The sequence below is a fragment of the Malaclemys terrapin genome, chromosome 15 (assembly GCF_027887155.1).
Source record: "Malaclemys terrapin pileata isolate rMalTer1 chromosome 15, rMalTer1.hap1, whole genome shotgun sequence".
In the NCBI taxonomy this organism is placed as follows: domain Eukaryota; kingdom Metazoa; phylum Chordata; order Testudines; family Emydidae; genus Malaclemys; species Malaclemys terrapin.
The window spans coordinates 29,252,005-29,279,473 of record NC_071519.1 but is presented as its reverse complement, the minus strand read 5'-3'; the positions used below and the strand labels follow the sequence as shown (position 1 = coordinate 29,279,473).

Here is a 27,469-nt window from a genome sequence, read left to right as displayed (position 1 = left end):
AAAGTGATATATTATATATCTATATAACAGTCACAGACCTGCTCCCGTTTTCATCAGGTGCAAGCAACTTGTCCACTGGGATATTTCTCAAGAGACTCTCCTCCCAGTATAGTTGGAACTGGAAGAAAGAGAGGGCAGAAAGGTCTTGCTGTTCGAAAGAAACAGAGGTTGACTTCAAATGTCCCACATAGTCCCGGGAGGTTGCATCAACTTCCAAGAACTCCTCTGGATGGTGTCCTGGTGGATTATAGCAGAAAGGTTTGTCCTGTGCAGAAGGCCCTGAGAAATGCCTCTGGGGATTGATAAAAGCATCCTGCATCTGCCAGCTGTTCCGTTCCTCGCTTTTACTCGGAAATGATATTTCCAGGGAGTCCGGGTGTTGCATTTTTTTATAATCGGATAAATAAGAATTCTCCTCCTGTCCACACAGTAGTGGGTTGCAATCAGCAAATAGGCAACACGGCTGTAATTTGGTCAGGTTCTGGCTCCTTTCCAGCAGGCTGCCTGCTGGTTGTTTGCTGCCGTTCGCTTTCCAAGAGGCCTGAATATCAGGGGAAAAGCTGTGCCAGCAGCAAGCGGGCAGAGGGCTCAGAGACTCTAGCTTAGCGTGGCTCTTGTTCAGGTCTTCCTCCAATACCTCAACCAGGATATCAAGGTCCTCCAAGCCTTTTAGTGCTTTCTCAGAACTTTGCTTTTTCTAAAACACCAAGAAGAAAAACAAAATTCAGTCATCAGGTGTTCTGTTCTGCCTCAGAACTGTAACATGTGATTTGCCTGGGAAAGTCAGAAAGGTGTGATTTGCCTGAAGCAAAAGGTGTCATGCATACCTGTCTGAACTGGTTTTCTGTATAAGGGCGAGCTTTTCTTCTTGCTATTGGAAACAAAAACAAACACATTTGAATTTAAAAAAAATGCAAATTATATTCACTCCAGTATTTCTCCCCAGAGGATACATGGGTGAGAGGAAGTATATGGTGAAAATGCCTCAAGCCTTGTTTATAGCACAGAGGTGGGCAAACTACAGCCCCCGGGCCGTGTCTGGCCCATCAGACCTTTTAATCTGGCCCTTGAGCTCCCTCCACTCCATGCATGCTGTGGCTCCTGGAAGCAGCAGCATGTGCCCCCTCTGGCTCCTACACATAGGGGCAGCTAGGGGGCTCCGCACACTCCCCCTGCCCAAAGTGCTGGCTCTGCAGCTCCCATTGGTCGGGAACTGTGGCCAATGGGATCTGCAGGGGCGGCGCCTGCAGACGGGGCAGCGTGCAGAGTCGCCTGACTGGTGCCGCGCCTCTACATAGGAGCCGTAGGGGAACGTGCTGCGGCTTCCAGGAGCTGCTTGAGGTAAGCGCCTCCTGGAGCCTGCACCCCAGAGCTCTGCCCTAGCCCTGATCCCCCTCCCGCATCCCAGCCCCCTATCCAGCCCGAAGCCCCCTCCCGCACCCTGAACTCCTAATTTCTGGCCCCACCCCAGAGCCCGCCCCCGCCCCCCAGCCAGGCCCCTCACCCGCTCCCGAACCTCAACCCCTCAATTTCATGAGCATTCATGGCCCACCATACAATTTCCATACGCAGATGTGGCCCTCAGGCCAAAAAGTTTGCCCACCACTCTTATAGCATGTCTCTCGGCTTTGCAGCCCTGCTAGAGCTGCAGGGTTGCTGGTGCAACCATGAAACATTTAAGAAACAAAGCTGGTTCTGACAAGAGCTTTGGAGTACATGAAGGTGCACATATTAATGTGTATTTGTGTTAGCATAGACGTACTATGAGGGTGGATCAGTGTGTGCTTTAAGGGACATTGAGGAAGCTTTTGCTAGATGTGTGGAGGGAGCAGAAGGACAGAAAAGCTCCATAAAACTGGCTGGATCTAAGTCTACAGAGGGGTTTTGTTTGTTTTTTTAAAAGGGTACAACTTTGAAATATATAAGGGGACAGCCTCAACAGCATCATCTCAGCCTATCTCTGTCAAAACAAAATAGTTATGCCAGTTTATACCAGCTGAGAATCTGGCCCTGTATCCTTAAAACAATAGGCAGCCAGTGGAAGTGTCTGAGAGTCTTGTGACTCGGTTTTTTGTGTACATGTGCTTGTGAGAGGCATCAATCTATAGGAAGAGGAGTTTGCATTCCCCCAAGGGGGTTCTTTACCTGTTGTTCCAGAAGATCCTTTAGTTGTAGTTGCCTTTATTGATTGTGCTTCCTAAGGAAACAAGCAAACAAACAAAAATTAATATATTTTGAGCTGGTAACATTTACTAGAAAAATTTAACTAGTGCATAGTATGTGGCCTGAGCCAAATAATTCTGATACAAACAACTTTTAGCTGATAAATTTTTTTGCAGAGCATGGAACCTGTGATTTCTTTTGGACAAGAAAGATCCTTGCTACCCTGCTCTTGAAAAAATCTCCACTCTAGTCCCTCAGTAATGTCTGAATTTGGGATGTACAGCACCAGATTGCAGACCTCTATCACTTCACTTAAAGGAGTAATTCCATTGGATGGCAGCAGCACCGTGCTGGTATCATATGCACAGTAGCCACAGAGAGAGAACATGTAACCTACTTTGCCATCATGTTACACTTTCATATGTGGTGACTTCTCCAAACTCAAGGAGATTCGTACCTTTATGTCACCGGGGGCCATCCCTTTGGAAAGCCGGACTTTTCTCAGCAGTTCCCGCACTGGCATTTTCACCCGCACGCCAACATACTGCTTCTGAGGGGGGCAAGTGCTAAGCGTAGAGTCTGGAAACAATCAAAATAAGGTACTTGAAAAAGAAATTGCCACAAGATAAATTCTACAAGCCATTGTGTGATAGGGAGAGTAGGAGGTAGTTTTGCCCTGAGAGGATGTGCATAATTTCAAGTGGTTTGTTAGTTGGGGAAAATTCCCACTCTGAGCTATATGTCCTCTGGTTCTGAATTTTCAAGAATTACTCTTATTTAGTATTGATAAACATGCTCTAACAGTTCAGGGGGCTTCTCAACAGGTAAGAGATAATCAATAAAATAAAATACAAATCGGACTAAGACAGAGCTTACAACTTGAGGGCATGAATGGAGAGAGAAAACACGTGTAAGCAGAGTCTGAATGAGCTCTCCTCTGCCTTCTCTGGATGAACTGTGGGGAAAGATCTCAGGAGCAGACTATATTGGCATAGACCAGGGATTGGCAACATTTGGCCCGCAGCCCGCCAGGGAAAGCCCCTGGTGGGCTGGGACGGTTTGTTTACCTGCAGCATCTGCAGGTTTGGCCAATCGCAGCTCCCACTGGCCAATGGGGGCTGCAGGAAGCAGCACGGGCCGAGGGATGTGCCGGCCATCGTTTCCCGCAGCCCCCATTGGCCTGGAGCGGCCAACCACGGCCAGTGGGAGCTGTGATTAGCCGAACCTGCAGACACTGCAGGTAAACAAACTGGCCCGACCTGCCAGCGGCTTTCCCTGGCGGGCTGCGGGCCAAATGTTGCCAATCCCTGGTCTATGCCAATATAGTCTGCTTCTGAGATCTTTCCCCCCCAAATGTTGCCGATCCCTGGCATAGACAAATCTACTTTGCCTAGGTGATCAGCAAACAGACTTGCTTTGCCAAAGTGATCAGTTTTGGCTGCTTCAGATTAAAGTTCACTTTCATCTTGAATACAGGGAAAATGAATTGCAGCAGCAGCAGCGAGTGCCCCCACTACCCAGTGAAACCACTAAGACCTGCAATCACTAAGAACTGGGCTAAGTGGCAGAACCTCAGAACACAGCATCATAACTAGAGGCAGAGACAGCAGCAGAGACAATCGTGACAGCAACAGCAGAGATAGACGCAAGCAGAGGCAGAGGCGTTGCATGACTCCTCCCCGCTTCAGCAACACTTATTTTTCCAGCATTTAGAAAAACCTTAAAAGTATCAAATTTTATAAGTCTTTTATCATGACAAAAATTTACTGATGTGAAGGGTCCATTGTCCTTTTGGGTTGTGGGCCAATTGAAAGAGAACACAGGGCCACAAAGAAGGCCTAGGTTTAGGAGGCCTAGGTTCAGGAGGACCCTCATGTGTCAAGACTCACTGCATGGGCTGCTGAAAGCCGAGACTTTGATAGAGGTGATGCTCACTGAGGCAGTGGTGAGCTACTGCATCTCCTAGCGCACCTCATTGTGGCGCATGTGTAGCTAAAGCAAAAGAGGAGACGCGATTATGATTAAACACCAAGACCATGGTGGCCTAGAATGACAGGGATATATGTGACTCGGGTGATCAGATCCTGTGGTGATAGCAGTCATACACAGATAAATAAAACCTGAGGTTTCAGAGTGGTAGCCATGTTCGTCTGTATCAGCAAAAACAACGAGAAGTCCTTGTGGCACCTTAAAGACTAACAAATTTATTTGGGGATAAGCTTTCGTGGGCTAGAACCCACTTCATCCGATGCATGTTGCACTGCTAAGTTTATCCCATGGACTAGATTTTCAGCTGTACCCAATAATCACTGCTCTACTCTGGCTGGCTATTGCTTCCAGCTGAGAATAGCCAGAGTTCAGTAAGCTCTGACTACGCCCCTTTCTACCCTTGACATGCTACCACATCAGAGACTACAGGGGATGGGGAGTGGCCTGGGAATTGGCTGCTGTTCATGTGGTCCTGTTTTTGTTCCCTGTTTAGGAGGCTGAAATATTTTCAGCAGGAAACATGTAATAAAATTGCACTTATGATAGGCGCTTTGGGATGACTTGTCATTTTTGCTAAAACTTGTGAATCCTTTGGAATTTCTGAATGCTTAGCAGGTGACAGAATACCCATGAATAATATGACCTCACAAGTCAGTTGTTTACTATTCAAACAGCTCTAGAAGAGGGACTAATACCTGCTTCTGGCAGATATTTTAAGGCTCAATTAATTACTTTTGTAAAGCATTTTGATAGCCTGGATGAAAGTACTATCGAAGTTCAAAGTTGATATTAATTTTATTGTTCTCTTTCAAGCTCTTAAATAATAAAAATGCTGGATGATGCATCAAGTCACCTGCCCAGGTGCATTCTTGCAACTGAAGCATTCAGTAAAGGCAATAATGTATTATACATATTCATATACAATTCTATAATTATTCACCAAGTCATACATTACTATTACATGCAGAACCAAACATAATTAAAAAAATAAATAAATGAGCAGTAAAATGTTATACGTAAACAAATCACGGAATATTACTACAGCAATCTCCAAGACATGGAAGAACTTTTGCCTTTAGGAATAAACCACATCAAAACCAAAAAGAAGCTAACTACATAAACTGATCATAGTTCTCCATTTGACATTATTACTGCATGTACCTAAAATGCACAGTTCTTACAACAAGTTACTGTATTGCTTTGCAAAGAGATGCAATATTGTTGTACAAAATAGTTGAAAGTATGTGAACAAAATTTTAATCTTACCAGTGAGAGCAGACATCTCCTGGGTTTTTACTGGGGAAATATGACAGCTCTTAGGACTCACAACATTAAATTCTGTTAATCCAGAAGCTGGCAAAGATGGGCTCTGTTGAGAATAACTTTTGGGGCTGGCAGTTTCTCCAGGCAAAGGAGATCCTTGGCCCATGCTATAATCACCGATTTCACTTTCACTGATGTTTTGATTGGTGAGTATTTCAGGACTCATTCTGATTTTTTGCAGCATTTCCACCATACATGTGAAAAAATGCTTACTTGATTTTAAGGAAATCTGTAAATCCAAGTTTTACATTGAGAATTTGAACACTGTTATTCCCCAATGCAATTAGCCACTGCTAGCTGAATCCAATTTCCTTATTCTCTTTAAAAGGAAGATATAGAATAAAATCAATCTTCAAATCCCAGCAGTCTGTGGAAACTACTTTTGAGTGCTGCATGGCTTATTATCTCCCTACCTCCTTTATAGTCAGGCATGGCTTGAAAGACGTCACAGCATGAAAATACCACACCCTCTTTCTAACAAACTATTGTAGCAGCTAAAGAAGAAGTGACTTTTCCTAAGAAGTGCTCAGTGGGATTGAGCAGGAAGCGGTGAAAATACAAAACTGAAAAATACTTTTTTTCCAAACATAAAAAAGAAAAATTAAACAATGATTTGTTGATTTTAAAAGAATATGGGAGGGAAAAATGGTTTCCCAGGAATTCAGTTAGTTTGCCCAAAGGTTTAAACTGTGCAAAGAACAAATAAATCTGGCCCTAAATTTAAACAGTTTTATTAACACTTTTTATTTATACTTTTTTCTAAAGTTACATAAAAAGCAGCCTTACATGTGTGACATTTAATCCTGAAAAAAGGAGCAAACACTGACACCCCCTTGCTCCCATAAACCCCTTGGTGGGGGTGGGGGGAAACCACAAAGAAACTCTACCCACTCAGAGTTATGATTCCATAAAGAGAGAAGTGCCAGAGGGTCTATGAAGTCCACGAGGGACTTTGCTATTGCTATTGATTTTACATTGAAGGCAGTCAGATACTGTGACGATGGGTGGTGGTATGAAACCCTGAGATAGATATTCTTTTTAAACTTTTTTTTTTCATAAGCAGTGGCATGCTGTCATGGTTGATCTATGAAAATAAAACGTTACATGTGGCTAATAACATTCCTCAAGTTTTTGACAGAACTGTCCAGTGCGGGAACTAAAATCCATCTTCATTTCTCCAGGGAAGATATTTGAAGTTGTGTATCTATCTCCAGTACTGCAAGTGCATACCAAGGAGGTGAAATGTAGAACAAGCCCATCAAGCCTCAGGAGCTGTTAAACATTCTAGCAAGAGCGTCCACAGATAAAGGTGAGGAAAGACCAAACTCAACTTGTGACGCTAAAGTGTTTACTTGTGCTTTAGCCAATCAGAAATCAGTCCCTACAACTCAATTGTGTGGGGGGGGACAACATATCTTTATGTCAAGTAGAGAGACAAGGTGGGTGACGTAATATATTTTATTGGACCAGCTTCTGCTGGTGAAAGAGACAAGCTTTTGAGCTACACAGAGCTTTCCTTCGGGTCTCAGAAAGGTACACAGAGTGTCACAGCCATATACAAGGTGGAACAGATTGTTTAGCATAACTGGTTAACATATATTGTAAGGGACCATTCAAGATGAAGTGACTCGCTAACACCTCTGCCGTCATAGGACAAAAGGGAGGGGGGGAGTTAGTGGGTTACAGATTATTGAAATAAGCCATAAATCCAGTGTCTTTATTAAGACCATGATATTTAGTTCTAGCAAAGTTATGAATTTAAGCTCCGAGGTTTGACTTTTGAAGGTGTTGTGCAGGTTTCCTTTGAGGACATGCATTAGGAGGTCAGATATGGAATGATCATTTAGTGAAAAGTATTCACCCACACGTATGATATGGTATTTTTGTCTTTTATCATTTTTCTGTGTGAGTTCACTTGAGAGTGTAGTAAGTCCCTGGTTCCACCCACATAGCTGTTATTGGGGCATTTACTGCAGAGGATGAGGTACATCACACTGATGTGATGTGCATGTGTAGAACGCATTGACCTTGAAAGGTGTGTTGTGGGGAATATCCATCATTGTAGCAGAAGAGACATGTCCACAGGTTTTGGATCTGTTGCTCTGGTAGTGTCTGGTGCTGCTTTGAGTTGCTGTGTCCTGGTCTGTGGGGAGCTTGCTTCTGATGATGAGGTTGGTGAGGTTTGGGGGGTTGTTTGAAGGCCGGAAGAGGCGGTTCAGGACAGGGATGCTGGAATGGGGGAGCCAAGGGGCTATGCCCTCTCACTTTTTACTGGCTGTAAGGGTGAGCGACAGGGGAAGGGGGTGGAGAGGAGCGAGCGGGGGCGGGGTCCTGGGGGAAGAGGTGGTGTGGGAGTGGGACTTTGGGGGAAGGGGCAGTGTGAGGATGGGGGCTCGGTGAGAAGGGGAAGCCTGGGAGCGGGGCCTCAGAGGGAATGGGTGGCAGGAGGGCAGGGGCTGGTGGGAAGGGGTGGTGTGGGGACGGGACCATGGTTCACGTACCTGTGGGCTTCCCCCACCCCCACTTGTAGAAGGCTTCCATTGCTCCTGGTTCAGGAAAGATTTCTTTCAGGATGAGGTCCCCATTGCGTATGGGTTGTAAAGTAATTATTTAATGATACCCTGTAATTGTTTAATGATACCCCGTGTATCAAGCACACACAGATGGGATTCAGTCCTTAAGTGTGCTTTAGCTGAGTTCACAACACCTTAGGGATGGAGATGCAGAAGTGGCATTATATCTCCTTTTCGCTACCTGAAATCCTAAACCAGCCGGGTGCCAGTTTGGTCCTAGCACAAATTACAGTAACCTCACAGCTCCTCTAATCTGCACCAGTGAGGCTGGATCTCCAAGAGCTGTTCTGCTGGGCAAGGATTGCTGGAATGCCTTGCCTCTCCACCTCATGTTGTTGGGGGAATCCTCAGCTCAGGCTTTGGGCCAGATTCCCAAATGATGTAAATCTGAGTAACTGCATTTACAGCATCTGAGGATCTAGCCTTTTGTGTTGATAACAATAGTACCTAGTTCTTATACAACACTGCTTTTCATCCATTAAACTCCAAGCTCTTTACAAAAGAGGCATGTATGATTATCCTCATTGTACAGATGAGAAAACTGAGGAACAGTCAGGTAAAGTGTTTTGCCCAAAGCCACACGACAGACCAGTGTCTATCTTACTTGTCTGTTTGCCAGGTAACCTCAATGTTACATAGAAATATGGCTCCACAAGTTTGTAACTCAAGAAAGATTAACAAAACAAAGTGAGTGCTGACTTGCAGATTTCCCCAGTGCCAGTGTATTTACAAAAAGATTTCTGTGCGAGAAGGAGGAGCCAAATCATTGTGGTTGACAGGGGTGGCTCTATGTATTTTGCCACCCCAAGCACGGCAGTCAGGCAGCCTCTCTTTTGGGAGTCTAGCTGGAGACACCTTATAACGGGGACCTGATTTTCAGAAAGTGCAAAGCACCCACTCTCTGAAAATTATGGTCCTTTATAAGAAGTCTCAAGTTGAGCACTCAAAAATTGAGGCTCTCAGAACTACTAGTCACTTATGAAAATCTTGGCTTTTTTAGTGTGTTAGGGTTTTTATTTATTATTATTATTGTTGTTATTATTATTTATTATTTTATTAAATCTTTATTTTAAAAAATAATGAAACAAAAAAGAATAACAGAAAACTTACTCTGCTGATTAAACCAATATCAAAGCCAGGGAGATACCAGTTTCCATTCTCTAATTTCAGGCCCCTTCCATCACTATCTGTGTTTCAGATTCTATTCTATATAGATTCTTATATTGCCCTCCTCAACATAGTATGTGAGTGCATTAAACAACATGACTGACATCTCTCTTTCATCCTATACTCAGGAGGTGTGCAGTGTAGTGTTTTGTTTTGGTAGGGTTTTGTTTTTAAATGTACACAGATAATGACTTCACCAGCAGGAGTCCCAACGTGGATAACTGTAATTCAGATCTTTCCTCTGAAATACATTTCATGGTTGTTTGCATAGAGAACTTCTCTCCATGTGAATTTTTGGGGTACGTTGATGAAGGGTGCAGTTGCCTTATCTTATTTAATGCAAGGTAAATTTTTTATAACTTCCTTTGCTCCTTGTTGGGTACAAGTTTCCCTACTGCATGCATCCACATTTATGGCATTTGCTGGACTTTCCAAGGGATTGTCCCCCCTGTAAATTTTGTTGCTTTGCCAAGAATTAATCCAGCTGAGTATGAAATGCTCCTATTATGAAGATTTCTTAATAAGATTCTTCTTCATTTAGACTGTGGGTGAAATTTGCCCCAGTGAAGAGAGCCAGCAGAAAACCTGTCCTCCACTTACGCTCTCAGGACTTAATTATGACATAAGTTGTGCATAGGCCTTCTTCTGGTTCTCTGCACAGAGGTGCATTTCATGCTGTGTGACTAAATTTTTAATCAAATAGATGTTTACGAATTAACAGGTTACTCACTGAACAATGATCACATCTCACGTTTCAGGCTGATGCATGTCATTTGTGGATTCATAGTACGAGATGGATGCAACAGTGGATGGATGCAATAATATGAGCCTGACACCGGATATAGTCACAGCCCAGGGTTTATGCCAAGTCTGGGGAAGTATGTTGAGTACACCAGAAAGATATTGTACAGTACTTCCCCCTAGTGAGCAGAGTCATAATGCAAGCTTGGGGATCCCATTTCCCACAGTTTGCATGCCAGTAGAAGTCTAAAATGCTTTTATTATAGCTATGCATATTCTACCCTACCCCAGATTTTGCATCAGCGCTGGGTTGTAACTATCCAGTGTCAGGCTCATAGTGTCATAGCAAGCAAGAATATCCGATTTGCTACACCAGGACAGACCGTAGGGTGATCCTGTCTGGGGTCTGTTCTGGCAGTGGCCAATACCTAATGCTTCAGAGATAGGCAAAATATATTCACCGGTAGTTCAGTGCTGCACATGGGGCAAACCATTCTGTTTTGTCTCTCAGAATAACCCCTTTGTTTGTATGTAACACTGCAAATATTGTTAATCATAAAATGATTTAGGCCCTTTTAAAACTCCATCTTCAGTATTTGACTCTGCCTTCCTGAGGCTTTGAATGCTGTAGGCTCATCATAGGCTTAGTAAAGAAGTATTTTCACCTGTTACATCTTTGCCTGCTGTTAATTTAATCTAGTAACCTCTCCTGTACCTGTCTTGCCTTTGGATGACAAAATGGAAAGACGTTGAAGTCAGTTTTCACTGTATTGCATCTTCCTCAGTTTTAAATGTCTCATTTGAGCCATATTTAACACATCCCCTTTTGCAGGTTGAATTATCCTAGTTTTCAAGGTCTCTCCTGTATCTCTAATCATCTTTGCTGTCCTTCTCTAGGGAGGTAAGATAGTTTTGTGGCTAGGCACACAAATGAGAGTTAGGAGACCTCAGTTTGTATTCTCCGTTCTGGCACAGGCTTTCTGAATAATCTTGGGCATGTTTCCCTTCTCCATTTTCCCATCTGCAAAATGGGGATGGTAATACCTACCTACCTCACAAGGGTGCTGCAAGGCTAAATGCATTAGTGCTTGTGAAATGCTTTGAGATCCTTAGGTGGAAGTCACTGTAGAAGTATAAAATATTTTCAAATTTACAGTTAAATGTGAGGTCAACAAAACTGGACTTAGTAAACCTAATGATGGTGTAAAAAGCAACAGAGGGTCCTGTGGCTCCTTTGAGACTAACAGAAGTACAGGGAGCATAAGCTTTCGTGGGTAAGAACCTCACTTCTTCAGATGCAAGAAGTGAGGTTCTTAACCACGAAAGCTTATGCTCCCTATACTTCTGTTAGTCTTAAAGGTGCCACAGGACCCTCTGTTGCTTTTTACAGATTCAGACTAACATGGCTACCCCTCTGATACTAATGATGGTGTAACTGTCTTTCATAGTATTTTCCATATGATCTCTATTGTAATACACCCAAACATATTTTTTGTTTCCTTAACTGCTATTGAAACATATTTACTGACAATCCATGGCGATTCCTAAATATTTTCCCTCTGTTCAGAGTCCCTCAGCATGTACAGTATGTGATGTTTGGACTTTTAGGCTAGTTGCAATCACAATCCTCCATAGTTATTAACTGAAACAACTTAGTTCATCAGCAAACTTCACCAGCTCTCTGTTCGCTTACTCTTTCAGATCATAATAATTAAAGCTGGTTCCCAGACCCAGGTGGAATTCTGTTAACTTTTATCATCATGCTAGAATGCACAGCCACAGTTAATAGTCAACAGGTCTCTGTTCTCTTCTGATGTGTGCGGTGAGATCTTGAGGGATTGTGTGTTGTCAATGTGAACAAGAAACCATTTAACACTGCCGTCAGTGGCGTTCTCTGTAGGTACATTTTGTTTCTTGATTCAACTGTATGAAGTAGCAGTCTTCGCTCAAATAAATTTCTTTTTATGTTCATTGTTTGGTATTTCTGGCAAATGCAACTAAGAAGTGGTCCTTTGGGCCAACGTAGATGATGCAGAATGTTAGAACTCCACAGCTGAATTGTGCCATGTCTGGTCACCCTAAAAATAGCCACTTCTAGAGGAATCCTATGCTTTGGTGCTTATAGGTGTCTGCTGTAAAGCAACAGCGACCCCTTCTGGATAGGTAAGATTCTTCCCTGTATCTCACAGGTGAGCTGAACTGCTCACTAGGTATTTGTTCCATTCTAGCGAGCTGACAGAATCTGGCATGGTAAAAATTAGTTCTACCCAAAGAGTTTACTAGAGAGAGCTGGACCTGTGTTGCATACATTAAAAGGTCATTTGGGGTATGTGTACAGTGCAAAAGAAAAGAAAAGAAAAGAAAAGAAAAGAAAAGAAAAGAAAAGAAAAGAAAAGGAAAGGAAAGGAGCGTTCTTAACTTGAGTTAGCTAACTCAGGTTAAAATAGCGGAGAAGACATGGCAACTTGGCTTAGCAGCTTGAGTTCAGCCTGAGGGTCACTTACAGGCTTTCACTTGAGCTGTTAATCTGAGTTAAAAAATGAGTTACTGTCATCTTCGCTGCTTTTTTAACCCGAGTTAGCCAACCCAAATCAAGAACACATCTTTTTTGTTTTTTGTTTTTTTCCTTGAAGACATACTCTTATACATCCAACTTTGTATTATAGATTTGCAAAAGTGATTTTCCACAGGTAATGCCTGTTGGTGACATCCTAGCACACCTAAATGTGAAAGTATAAACTTACAGGCCTGGTCATCTGCCTAGATGGGTAAGGAACATTTTTAACTCCTTGAAACTGTGACTGATCACTCAGTGAGACCTACTATGGGCACTAATCATAATTGCTCTTCCAGGCCACCAGTGAAAATTGTGTGGCTCAGGATTTTATGCAAACAAACCCTGTAAGGTACAGCTAGGATGACCAGATGTCCCGATTTTATAGGGACAGTCCTGATTTTGGGGTCTTTTTCTTATATAAGCTCCTATTACCCTCCACCCCCGTCACGATTTTTCACATTTGCTGTCTGATCACCCTAGGTACAGCTATGTTTCTGGCTATTTCCTCCAAATATTTTTCTTCTCTGGTTTATGTTAAAGAAAATATTCTGGGGAGGAGAGAGAGAGGATCTGTACTCTAAGCGTAGGGTGCAAAGGCAAACAGTCTGTGTTCTGAATCTCCCAGAGAAAAGGTACTGCAGGATACTGGTTTGACAAAGTAGAGCTGGTTTCTGTGGGAAGCTAAAAGTGGATTTGTAGGGTCAAATGCACCATGTTCTGGTGTTACTTGTAGTTGACAGGTTTGGGATTCCTAGTACACCTAAATTACCACCTTACATACCATCAATATTATCCAGAGAGCCACCTGCTATAGTAGAGGCAAAATTCTGAATTAGGGTGACCAGATGTCCTGATTTTATAGGGACAGTCCCGATTTTGGGGGCTTTTTCTTATAGAGGCTCCTGTTACCCCCCACCCTGTGTCCCGATTTTTTACACTTGCTATCTAGTCACCCTATTCTGAATGCTTATGGTTAAGGCACTGAACTCACAGAATAAGGGCTCAGTTGCTGGCTCTGCCATAGAACTTCTCTGTGTATTTGTGAATGATCCAGTCAGGGGCGGCAAGCTATTTTGCTGGAAAGAATTGAGCGGGAGCCAGCTCAGGTGTTTTGCAAATTTGCAGGCAAAAATAGATGTGTGCTTCTTAGAAAGTCAGATTAGCATAGCAATTACTGCAAGAACTTAAGTCAAACATATGGCTTAGGCTGATTGATTTGGAAAGTAATAGCCTGCTTACTGTGATACCGCACCTACATGCCATGGTGCTGGCTGCTTCAGAAACGCTAATAGATGGACAGACAGACAGATTTGGTAGATGACAACTGATATACATTTTTTTTTTGCTTTACCAAAAAATTAAGTGAATTTAGTGCTGGTAAAAGATTCTATGTTGACCTCTGTGCTGATGGAAGCCCTCTATTCACAGAATAGCTTCAGAATGTTCTCCTGGCAACAGCAGCACAAGCCGAGACACCTTGTGGTTATCCATCTGGTCCTTTATCGCTCTGTCGAGACTGCCTATACTAGTACCATTTATGGGGGTGGCTTTGTGTTGTAGACACCTGGCAAAGAAATAGACAGAGACAAACTGACCAGTACTTTCTGGTTACTGACCTGAGCAAGGTTGAAACTGGAAATCTGGAGGCAAGAATGCTTTTCCAAAATCCCATTACCAGTCCCCTGAACCATCCACTTTGCTCTGAGTGGTCATCACTTGTGTTTGTGGATCACCTGGTGCACTGGATATCAGCTCACTTATCTTATATATGCAGAACAACAACTAGGCAGGCCCTCATGATTTATAAAATCTCTCCCTGATAGACCATTGTTATATTAACACAATGTGTACTTGGGTAGGTCATGGGTTAGGGCACCCATCTGGGAAGTGGAAGACCCCAGGTACAGTCCCCCTGCTCGAGTCACTCTTTTGTTATTTACTCACAGTGGAACAGCTTCAACAGGAGAGATGGGGGGAACCCCACATTAGAATATCTGAGAAGTCAGTGGTTAGCGCACTCTCCTGAGAGGAGAGAAACACATGTTCAAATCCTTTCTCCCTTTTGGGTAGAGAGGGGGGAATTGAACTGAGTCTCCCACATCCCTTGCTCTAACCACTGGGCTAAAAGTTATAAGATATGCACCACCGCCTTGTGTGGATGGATTTTGAACAGCACCTGATCCAGTCGGCAGCCTCTCAGCACGCTGGACCCAATCCACGATTTAGGTGGCCAAAGGTCAATCTTCCCCTGGTTTGTAAATCGCTCTGGGGCTTGGGCAGGGGGAGACTGGCAGCTGGATGCCTAGAGAAAGAAACATAGGCACCTCGGGAAATATTACCCTGAAAACTTAAGATGAGCCCTGTGTGGATCCACAATTTATATCCATGGATTTGCAGGGACTTAGGTGTCTGAACCCAAGACTCAGTAACTTTGTGGCACCAATCCTGTGTCTTTAAAATGAAAGCCTGGGAACTAAGTTGCTTCACACAGCACTGCGTATTGAGAGTCACAGTGAGGATGAGGGCTGGAAACTAATGGAACAAATGGATGAAGTAGTAGAGGAGAAGAAAAATTAATATACAGATAAATATTTTCTTTAATCTGTAATTGCCATGTTCCCTTCAGACCCGCTTTGCAGGAAGCTGTAACTGCTACATAAGAGTTTGCTTATGCACAAGGGAGCACAAGAAAAACACCCATTTTTTGTGTTGAATGGTTTAAAGCTCATTTGAATATAATATTTGCAAACTGACAGTGTTCAGATATCCACAGATTGTTCATCACTCAAATGAATCACCTGTCAGATGCGGAATCAAGTGCTGCTACAAAAGTGAGAAATCAAGCATTGCCAGAATAAATTGACATATGAAATAATTTTGGTGTCTTCCATGTGACCCACTGGGATGCATGGAAAAGAACACAAAGTAACTATGTTCTCCTGGCAGCTGGAAGCAGGATGCCATGGAGGGTGAATACTAACTCACTCTCTCTTATTGTCAGGAGAAGAAGTTAAAAGAACATTTGTTGGTGGGAAAATTTACTTCGTGGCAGCAAGTGGATGAATGTAGTTAAGGAGGTAAATAATTCAAGATCAAATATGAGATGTATTCAAGGCAGGATTGGACAACTAGGGACCCACTCCATCTCCCAATTAAACTCCACTGGCTTTCATGGGAATTAGATTATTACTCAAGAACCCCAAAGCCCAAATGTTCTAAGCATTGTACACATAGTAAAAAAAACAATCCTTGCCACATATGGTTGCAATCTAAATAAATAAGACAAAGGGTGGAGGTGCAGAGAGATCCACAGTGACAGAACAGGACAAGGGCAGAGACAGGAACAGATCCCTGGTGTCCCAGTACCTAGTCCACTGGACTATACTGCTGTAAAATGTCAGTATGGAGTTACTCCTGAGCCAGGGAAGGGTCAACATTGATAACCCACTATGTTCTCCCCACCAACTCATTGATGATTCATGAAGGTTTCATTTTTTAGCTTTTTCCTCTGTGACTTTTAAAATAAAACCAAGACATTGAAATCAAAATGAGAAATATCAAACAAAATATTGACTCCAGAGCCCCTACTCTAGCAATCCATCACTAGATGGTGCTGTGAATGCAATCAAAGGAAACCTATTAGAAATAAAATGACTGTGTACTTTCGACACATTGAAATAGGAACACTGGTTCTGCAGGGAATATTAAGATTCAGATGAGAAAGGAACTTTTTCTTTTCCTTCAGAAGAGTAAAGATAACAGGGTGGCCCAGACGGGGTGTGTATAAACTCTATTTACTAAGTAGGTGACTTTCTCAGGGATAAAAATGTAACATCTTGCTAAATACTAAGCCTGCTATTTTGTGAATTCCTCTTTAGAACAGATATTTTATCTGATGATTTAAAAAAATTAAATTAAAAATGACTCTGATCAGTAGTTATTATAGTGAGATTGAATGGCTGGCAGTCAATCAAATTGCTTGAATTCTCCAGCCCCTCGTACAACATTCCTTTCCCATCTTGTAACTCATGTTCCGGGGTGACAGATGGAACAATTCTGCTATGCTTGCATTGAATAGTAGTTGCTCCACAAGCGATTTCAATAGGAAGCGTGGTGGAGAAAGGGATTACTCCATGAGTAAAGGTGGCAAAATTGGGCCCAAAGTAATGGAATGGAACCAAGTGTAATATTAACTTTTTTCTGGCATTTTCTTAATTCTTTCTTTATCTCCCATTTCATCTTGCCCTGGAAGCCTACAAAATTCCTGATAATTTATTTCCTCCACATTTCTAGAGGCTTTATCTCAAATGAGATTAGTACACAAGGCATTCAGGGCCATAATGTAACCCTCTGCTGTATTTCATCTCACTTATCCTATTTGGTTGGCTCTTTGTAGCCCTGACTCTGCAAAGCACTTAAGCATGTGATTTTCAATGAGAGTTATGCACAAGTTTAAAGTTAAGGATGTACTTAAGGCGTAGATCCTCAAAGATGTTTTGGTGTCTAACTCCCATTAAAGCCAATGGGAGTTAGGGTCCTAAATACCTTTGAGGATCAGGACATAAGTTCTTCTGTTAAATGGGAGCACTATAAACTCCTTTTTATGATGATTTAATATTCCAAATGGTTTCCTGATGCAGCTGTCTGTTAACGTCAGCCATACACATGAACCAATCCTGATTGGGCCCCAGTCCTGCAAATACTTCTGTATGTGAATAATTTAACAGATGTGAGTAGACAACCTATAGATCCAATTCCATTTTATCAAGCACATAGTAAGATCAAAGCAGAGCCGATAATTCACTACAGGATTGCATAGATGGTGGCCTATTGGCATGGCACCATTCATTGGGTTGAGATAACATTGAGATGGGAATGGCATAAGTAATATATTTAAGAAGCATAGAAGCTTTATAGCAGAACTCCTGTACTTAACAAAGGTCAATGGTTTTGGATCATGACTACAATGCATAAACCATAATCTTATATGTTGACATGGAAGGCCATTGAAGAGTAGCTTAAACCAAGCTGATGATATTTGGTCCTTGTGAATTGAAAATTAGCATAGTATTTTAAATGTTTGTACCTATGGCTGGTCCTGCTTTGAGCAGGGGGTTGGACTAGATGACCTCTTGAGGTCCCTTCCAACCCTGATATTCTATGATTCTATGATTCTGCAGCTGTAGAAAATGCTGCAAGATCCCACAGGGTCTGTATACCAATATCTGTATTTTTCATTGATTCCCTGCTACCAATGGAAAGAATCTCCAGAAACTTGCTTCCAATACCCCTAGAGAATGTTGATGACTTCAAAACTTTATCTGCACATTGCATAGCAGAGAATTCAGACAAAGGCCACCTTAGACATTGCTCTGAAATGAGAGAAAGAGAGTGAGAGAGAGAAAGAGCAAGTGTGTGTGTGAGAGAGACAGAAATTAAGAATTTTTTTTTTCATTTGACAAATGGGAACAGCTACATGTATTTACCCTTACATTTGCTTTAAAAATGTACATAACATTCCAGTAAATGCTATAAAAATATTAAGGTGAACCACATAATAATAACACTCCTATTAACTGAAACTGAGCTACATAACTTTTAGCTATTTGCTTATTTAAAGTTAATAATTAAAGCAATCAATATGCGAGGGGAAAAAACTAAAGTTCCTAAATCCATCTCTCTTCTCCTGAACAAATATAATGAAAGTCACGGGAACAATGGCCTGCAATCTGAGGTTAAGTTTCATAGACTTTTTCCCACACTTTATATTTTACTTTTGATTAAGTCAGGGGGAAGACTCCGATTGAAGTTAATGGGCATTGGGTCAGGCCTATGAAAGTAGAGGAAAGGGGAAAACAAACTCATTTTGACTAGATTGTGACTTTTAGCCACAGCCCATAGAAAGGGGCAGCGATTTGGCATGCTGCCCCCAGAAGCGGCACCAGAAGGCAATGTATCTCAAAGACGCTACTCTGAGATACAATTCCTCAAGGTCTCCCCTTTTGCACTGAGATTAGGGAAAGTAATTTTCTGTAGCCCTTGAAAATGTGTGCGATACTTCCTCGAAGATATGACCAAAAAGCTTACCCTGAGCATGCACTAAAATCGTTATTGCCAGCACAGGAAAAGATCCGCGGCTGCTATTATTGTAATTATTTATATTATAGTTATCCCTCAACTGAGATTAGAAACCAGTGCCTTATCTGCTGAATCAGCCTGATTCTAGTAGTCAGATAATAATAATAATACCTAGGTCTTATGTAGTGCCTTATAATTAGTAAAAAGAAGAACAGGAGTACTTGTGGCACCTTAGAGACTAACAAATTTATTAGAGCATAAGCTTTCGTGGGCTACAGCCCACTTCTTTGGATGCATACAGAGTGGAATGCATACAGATGCATTCTACAGCATTCTACAGCCCACTCTGTATGCATCCGAAGAAGTGGGCTGTAGTCCACGAAAGCTTATGCTCTAATAAATTTGTTAGTCTCTAAGGTGCCACAAGTACTCCTGTTCTTCTTTTTGCAGATACAGACTAACACGGCTGCTACTCTGAAACCTGTCATTATAATTAGTAGGTTTCAAAGCTTTTTATAAAGATGGTCAATGTCATTAGTCCCATTTTACAGAGGTACTGTTCTGTTTACCAAAAATTTAAAGCCAGAAACTTCATATAGTTCTGGTTGAAATCTAGATAGGATGATCTGTTATGGATATGCTCTGATTTCCCACAGTCACAAATGGCCCTGTTATCCTGGAGGATGAAGCTCATGACATATGAGATTAAGACTGAGTTGATGCATCCTTGGCCAAACTATTCCAGTTGAGTAATACAATGAATATCTATGTTACCCTGAAAACCATCTGCATAAGATTTCACGGAGGATACTAAGCCACTTTATTTGTTCAAGGTTGTGTTTTTTTAATATATAATTGTGACATCTGGTATTTATATAAAAATAAGGAAGTAAACCCTATTAATCAACAAGGCTGAGAAACTTATTCAATTCCTTTGTAGTAGAATAAACTAATCCCTGAGAGTTTTGTGTATGCAAAGCTCAGTTATAATGGGGGCATTAACATCAAAGCTCATACCTACTTTTAAGACCAGGGACCAAATTTATTTAATATATAATACCGTTACAACAATGGTGGGCTGTATAAGGGACTTTGTGGGGCAAGAGGGGGTAAATTACACAGGGCTCCTGATTAGGGCTGCAATCCACTACGGCACTTAAAAACACGCTTAACTTTAAGTATGGGAATACTACTGTTGATTTCAATGGGACTGCTCACCTGCTGAGAATTTAACGTGTACTTAAGTGTTTTGCTGGACTGGGGTTAGTGGAGAAACATCAGGCCTGTGTGCAATTCTGATTGATGAATTAGTTACAGTGTTTTGAAAATATAAAATGCTAAGCAATATTCTTATTCGTCAGTTATCCTTGTGATTGCTTTAGAATGAGGGTCTCTTTTTGGTAGGGAAAGAGAAGGGCTGAACGTAGCAGCAGGCAGCAACCACAAACTAAAGGAGATATAACGATCATCAGCTTAGCCTGACAGCCTTTGCACGATGTCTATAAAGCATTTGGTAGGAATAGTAACATTTAGCACGTTAACAGTATTTTGCACATTCAAAGTATTGTGCAGACATCAACTAATTAATCCTCACAACCCCTCTCCCTGCCATCCCCTTCAGGGTGACAGTGGGCAAATATTGTTTGCATTTTGCAGATGGGGAAACAGACAAAAAGGTGAAGTGACTTGCCAAAGGCTATGAACGGAGCAAGTCACAGAGCCAAGATTAGAAGTCAGGATCCTGATGCTTCAGCCTATGCGCATTCCTCCAGGTGCCACTGTTTTCAGACTTACTTAAGTTCCCAATTTACACCAGGTTTTTTGGCCACACTTGCTTATGTATGGTAGATTTTTTTTTTATGGAAAATATCCTACACACAGTACCTACAGCAAGTAGAATACAAGATCTATAATGTAGTGCACATCCCTCTTCAGATAGAGTCCAGGAGTGCAGCTGCACCCAATGCAACATGTGCCAACTGGAAATATAATTTATAGGACAAATTTGGAAGCTGTTTCTCTTAAGTAGGCATATTTTACAGAGATATAGTTATTGGTTATATTAAGAGATGTTTGATTGTTTTTCTCTACATATCGTATAATTTGCTTGATCCACAGATAAGTGGTTATGTCACCTTTTGAGGATTAAACTCTAAGACCAAACCAGTTTAACTTGGTGATTGTTTAGATTGGTTTTTTGCCACATTTTTTTTTCTGAACAATCTGTTCCCATGAAAATGCCAACATCTCCCTATTACTATAAGTTAATGCTGTATTAACATAAATCATTCAGAGCATGGCCTGGATTCTTCTACATGAAATATAAACCTTCATGTAACCCTTCTTTGTAATTTGCACAGCCAAACAAATTCCAGTACCACTTCCTTGTGCTGCAGTTAGTTTAATGTAAACCATACTTTTTAAGCACTTCTTTCATTCTTCAGTGGCATATCTCCCATCTCCATCAACAAGTGCTTAAATCCTCCTAAGCATTTCAGGTACCTACAGAAATGTACAAACCGAGCAACTCAAAGAAAGGATGTCTAAAACAAAGGATCATATTGGTGCTCCATTGGAAAACAGGAATCAATTGATGGGAATACCTCTAAGAAAAAGATTACAACAATTCTCACCAAAAAAGTTAAACATATCTCCCCTAAAGACAGGGCTTCTTGTTAAATATGTCCAGACACATCCTCAAGTGAAGTAAATCAGCATAGCTGCATTGGCTTCCAAACAGTTACACTAGCCAGCCAAATTATGCATGTGGTGTACACCTACAATACATTGTACAGCATACTCCAAAAATACTCAATTGAGCATCGAGGACCAGAGTTTAAAGATGCTGCAGTTTGGCAAGGTGTTTAACTTCGCCAGAGGCGAGTTTGTATAGGGAAATGAGAGAATGCAAAAACACAGGTGTTACTTGGAATTAACTCCTCTTTATCCAGGGTCAAGGGGCTAATTGAAGTCTAACTTGAGCAAGGAGTTCACAGAAATGATTAAATATTTACCCAGTAAAAGAAATGCAGGTCTGCAGAATAAATATGCAGTTTGCTCTCTGTTATCATTCCAATAATTCCATAACAATAACTTAAATCAGAAGGGGCACCAAAAATCTGGTACACACCTGTGCAAAGCAGAGAGAGACTTACCATCTGTAATTCTCCGTAGGAGTATGACCCTCTTGAAGTATCATGATTATTTTTCCGTCCTTCCAGTCATTTTTTTCCAATGCACTTTTTAAATCGTCAATTGTACATAGAACTGGGCATAAATGGTTTACCCTTTCAGTGAAAATGTTTGAGGTTTCAATTTTGTTTTCCTATTCTGCATTGGGATGAAACCAAGACCTTCTGAAACTATTTACAAAAAACTGGAGGGGGAGGCTGGAGAGGCACTGAGTTATGGGAGACCCAGCTTCAAGTTCTTTTTCTGCCTAATTAATCTCTCTCTCTTTCTGGTTTTGACCAGAAATTCCCTCCCTGGACCTGAGAAACCTTCCTGACAACAATTTTATCAAAACTGATATGTTTCCAAAAAAGGTTCGGGTTTGACAAATTGGCATTTTCCAATGAAAAACAGTTTTGTCAGAAAATTCCTGACCAACTCTAGTTGTATACACCAATAAAATTCAAAGAAAAAGAAAAATAATGAAACCTTTAAGCAATAAATGAAATCTAGGGCAACATCCTCAGCTGTTGTAAATCAGCATAGCTCCACTGATTTAAATTGAGGGATGCTGATTCCTGCCAGTGGAAAATCTGGCCCTTTTACAGCAATGAAAGCAGAAGTTAGTTCTAACGGTCTTAACTTCAGCTTTGGCCTGAACTAAGGAACATAACTGTAAATCTCATGTGGGCGCTGTGCTCTAGAGTCTAAACTCCATCCTCAAAGGGTGACATTTCCAGTATGAGGTTTATGCACCCACTTACACCCATAGCTTTTTCTCCTATTAAGTCCCAGAGGGGCTAAGCTTGGTGCTGGTGCCTTGCAGAAGGGGTAAGTTTCACCCTATGGGCTGATTAGTGCTTTCCTCCATGAGTAATCCACTGATTTCAACTGCACCCACTTCTAAAAGAGGCGCAGAATCTGCTCTTCAATTAATAAAGATGTAGGCCTGATCTACACATATTTTTTACCATATATATTGGTTAGGGTTGTGTTTTTGTTTTCCAGATGATATAGTTATACCCATACAACCTCTAGTGGGGACACAGTTATTTCAGTATAAAGGTGCCTTATAGCAGTAAAGCTTATTTTCCTTCCTGTACAGGAGGAAGCTATACCAGTATAAGCACATTTATACTGGCATAACTTCATCCTCTCTAGATTGGTATAGTTAAAGCAGTACAGCTTTTGAGCGTAGGCAAGGCTGAAGTGAATTTATCATCTAGACTGATGCTATATCTACACTGCCGACACAGTTATGTCAGTCAGGGGTGGGAAGGGCTATGATCCTTGACTGACCTAGTGGTGCTGGCAGAAGTCCCTAGTCTTGACACAGTTATACTGGCTAAACGGCACTTTTACTGGTTTAGCTTTACTATACTGGTACAACAAACAACTTTGCCAGTACAAGCCACATACATATTAGGAACACTTTGTTGGTATGGTATATCAGTATTCCTAGACTGGTGCTAGACTGGTGCTAGACTGGTGCTCCTAGGGTAGGCATTGTGCCAATGTATTTATCAGCAAGACTTGGTGATCTTATCGTCTCATTTAGATACAAGGTGGTGCCTGTTTTGCAATGTTGAATGTCTGGGAAATATTTGATTGGACATGACTCGCTTTCTCTTTGTAGTATCATTGCAAAACCCTGACAATTAACCTGTAAAATGGGAAGAAATTCTTTATGCTGTCTTTCAAAGGAAATATTTAAATAATCTTTGTAATACTTCAGAAAAGGAGGGTTTGATGCATCTTTTAGCTCCTTTTATTTGCTGTCCCTTACCAGTTTGCAGGATTTGTTTTTCCTCTTTTAAAGAAATCTGTTGGAAGCTTAGACAATATCACACAAACAAACTGCAGGTGCATTAGTAACCCAGTAAACCACAACAACCAGAGACCTGTGCCGGAGACAATATACATGGAATAAACACATCAGGTGACACTGAAGCCTTTTCATCTCAAATAAAGGACAGCTATTTGTTTAGCGTCGTAAGCTGGACATTTCATTGATCAAAAGCAAAGGAAAAACTTTTGTGCTCGGCAGATTAAACTTTTAACTCAGCTGAGAAATCTTCTTTAATTCACAGTGGCTTTTGTTGTCCCCTAATATTGTGCATAACTATATGCAAATAATAAGAAGAAGGACTCCTTCCACACTGAAATTTCACCAAAAAACAGTTATCATTTAAGCCCAGCATCTTTATTTATTATGCCTCCTGTGTTAGCAGCTTGGCCATCTTGGTCAAAGCAGTGTATGGACAAAGAGGAAGCGGAATCACAAGGCTGCTGTCTCTGGGTGCTGGCAGACACCCCCTCCTCCCAGGATAAGAAAATCCTGTTGTTATGGAAAGGGGTCACTCCATAGCAAAAAAATGATTTCTCCTCCAACTGGAAGGCAAATTGCCAGGCCCCAGAATTCTGCCGGCTCTCAGCAGACAGGCTACACTGTAGTTGGGAGTGTGACAGGGGTACCAAAAGAAAGAGGCAACATTATACAAAGAGAAAGGATGGTCTTATGGGTAAGGCACAGAGCTGAGATTTGAGTTTAATTCCCAGGTCAGCTTCCTGTGTGACCTTCCCCAAGCCATTTAGGCTTAATCATAAGCTTGACTGTGTGTCTGTGCAAGTTAGAGAGGGCTCATAGGGGACCCTTTTATTCCCCTGTCTGAGATGCCCAAATTTCCATACCATGAGGGGACCAGGCGAGAGCAGCTGGTGGGCTGCTACACCCCTCCTGTGCAAGTGAATGGGCCATGGGCAGAGGCTTGTTCTAGCAGTCCACTTGGAAGGGGAAAGAAACTGTGCTAGGAACAGGGCTTGTCCAATTTACTTCCCAAAGGGGAGCAAGGCGAGACTGAATCGTGACACTTATTCACAATTGGATTCCCCCAACCTCCCCTCTCCTGCCCCCCCCCCACACACTCTCCCATGCTCCTGGGGCTGTGCAATTACATGCTGCCCCTTACTTTGGCTGGATTGCAAAGTGCCAATCCAGCCCTTAATCTGTCTGTGCCTCAGTTCTGTTCCTGTAAAATGGGGATAATAACACTGTTTTATTCATCCCAAACAGTAAACTCTTTGGGACAGGAACTGTCTCTTACATTGTCTATGTACAGTGCCTAGCATAACGGGACCCTGATCTCATTTGCAGCTTTTAGGCATTACTGTAATATAAATAATAACCCATTTGTGCGTGCATAAATGTAGTGCCTCTGAAAAGGGCAGGTTGGCAATCTTGGGATCTGTTTATTCCCAGCACAGCGCAGAGTCCTGCAGTGTAAACTTCTCTAAACCAGCTTCACTAATGCAACTCAAGAGCTGAGAACAACCAAAGTCATTGAATTTAGGACAGCAATAGCAATCATATGGTACAAACTTTCTTTCACTGCCATCCTGACCTGGATTTGAATGGGTGACCTAGGGATGAAAGGATATGGTTCCCTGTACCTCTGCAACTGGCCAGATGGAAATTTTCTATCTAGCTACAGAAGACAGATAGCGTGAGCCTCAGCTCTACCTTGGCGAGATCACTTCTAGGAGTGAGAGGGGATTGCAGTCTATCTGGCCTATTCAATCTTTGTTAGGACTGGAAACAAGCGCCTAACAAGTGCCAGTTTGGATGGTGGTTTTTGTGATGTGGACGTTTTTCCACTGGGACCTGGACTGAGAACATCATTTTAGCAAAGGATCAGTGCAGCATTAAGTCTCCCACTAAGAAGGGAGCTGCATGCAGTGGCTTTCTGCACGCATTGCTTTTCCCGGGGACAAATTGTTTTTGTTCCAGCAAGCTGAATGGCAGCTGATACAATCGCTAATACCAGGAGCAATAACTCTGCAGAGCTGTAACCTGCATCTGCTGGCTTGTTTGTTCTTCCCAGGGAGAGAAGGGCTTGACACTGCGAGATGGACTGTGCCGTATTGTGTTGCTTAATAAGAGCACTTCTCTTAAACTGAAAACAAAAGCACATGTGATACCATTACCTGGCTTCCTTCCAAAGCCTGTAGTTCCTTAAAATGTCAGCATGTCATAGCCACTTTCAGAAACTGCTGTAAGCATTTACTCTGCATGTTCCAGGGAACACCATAGTCCCCACACCAAAAGGTGCTTTAGGGTGAATAGTTTCCTTAGAGTTTCTTTTATTTAGATCACCCCAATCTGCAGAAAAAACTCACAGGAGGAGAAGGCTGGTCTAAGAGAGGAAGGATTATTGCTAAGCTGGTCTCAAACTTTTCTGTTTACAGCTTGACTCTTCTAAGTGCTCTAAAACCAGATTCCTTTGAAATTTTGTATGTCTTGCTTCTTGTTCTGTCATCTGTCACCACTGAGAACAGCCGAGCTCCATCCTCTTTGGAACCCCCCTTCAGGTAGTTGAAGGCTGCTATCAATCTTTCATCTAATCATTTTTCAATCCTGGAGACTCCTGGACAATCCTGGAGGATTGGCAACCCTACTCATGATTCAAGCCGTAATCCAACCGTTAACTGTTTGAAGTTAAGAGGAAACTTCTCCCATCTCCTATTTTGTCCACTACAGGGGTTTTTTGTGCCTCCCTCTGAAGTGTGCGATATTGGCCACTGATAGAGACAGAACGCCGGACTAGAAGGGGCAGTGGTCTGACCTGGTTTGGCATTTCCTATGCCCTATTTTGAGGCTTTAAGTGGGGCCTGGCCTAGTATATCTTGTCCACATCCTTTGCACAGGGGTATGTCACCCAGGAAGAGACACAAGAGGGTATCAATGTGCCTGAAGGAAAGGGTGGTGGCACGGTCTAACTACATCGACCACGTTGTCTGTGTACACAGGTTGCGTGCTTCTCACCGGTTCCACTGCAAGCCTCATCGCCTTCCTCCTCTTCCAGCCTACCTTACTTACCAGACACGTTTTTCTGCTCTCTTCCAGCCTGCTCCTCCTCTCCGGTTTATGTCTCTCTCTCTGGCAACAGCTGTACTGTTATATGATTGGCAAAGAGCCAGCCTTGTGGCTCTTGACAGTTACAGAGGGTGGATTAGCCGTGAAACAATATTATTTTGGAGAAAAAAAAGCGCCCTTCTTTAATCCACAGCTAGGGGTGATGTGAATTATTATTAAATAATATGCAGATGGGGTGCATGCACGATGACAAAGTACTTCATGCTAATGGAGAGGAAGGTATAAGCCTCTCTCATGGGATCTTAACCTCCACTGGGACTTTTGCTCCTAAATCACTTAGCACTTTGGTAAACCCTGCACTACATTTCTTTGTGGACCTGATTCTCAGTTACACTATATAGCTCAGGCATCAGGAGAGGGGCCTTAAACTGGGCAGAACCAGACCCTGGACACCCCCTCCTGCACAGAGGGCCTCTCCAGCCTTTGTATAGAGCTGGTGTAAGGGCTCTGTGTTAGACCCCTTGGGATAATGGGTGTGAGACTAGAATGCACTGCACTGCAGCTCTTCTCTGCTCCTCATTAGGGCCATAAGGACGCAGAACATAAATTAGAGCAGCGCGGGGGTTGCTCTCGCTTACAGCAGGGCCTGGGAATACAGAATGGGGAAAATGCAAAGGTGACTCAAAGCTGCACGCACACGCACGTGCACACACACCTAGAGTCCCTGCCCAAATTCAGGAATAGAATAACTAAGAATTAGCCCTGTGAAATTTCAGATGAGCTTCTGGGAAGAGAGAGCAGGAATGATTGGAAGGGGTCACTTCTCTGGGCCAC

The 27,469-nt window shown here is 42.3% G+C and overlaps 1 protein-coding gene across 3 annotated transcripts in view; it reads right to left on the bottom strand.

Annotated features, from left to right (window-relative positions):
* LOC128823276 (NF-kappa-B inhibitor zeta-like) overlaps positions 1 to 21,961 on the bottom strand; it is a 32,855-nt gene extending 10,894 nt beyond the window's left edge. Inside the window, exons 1-6 of one of the 3 annotated variants that reach the window (XM_054005499.1) lie at positions 21,747 to 21,961; positions 13,911 to 14,077; positions 2,621 to 2,742; positions 2,146 to 2,197; positions 828 to 871; positions 39 to 697 (exon numbers count right to left, since the gene is read on the bottom strand). In XM_054005499.1, coding sequence (XP_053861474.1) covers positions 39 to 697; positions 828 to 871; positions 2,146 to 2,197; positions 2,621 to 2,686 — 821 coding nt within the window. In that variant the 5' untranslated portion in view covers positions 2,687 to 2,742; positions 13,911 to 14,077; positions 21,747 to 21,961. Of the gene's footprint in view, positions 1 to 38; positions 698 to 827; positions 872 to 2,145; positions 2,198 to 2,620; positions 2,743 to 5,418; positions 5,582 to 13,910; positions 14,078 to 21,746 lie in introns of those variants that run through there. The other 2 variants (XM_054005500.1, XM_054005498.1) reach the window with 2 other exon arrangements.
* Between the last annotated feature and the right edge of the window lie 5,508 nt (positions 21,962 to 27,469).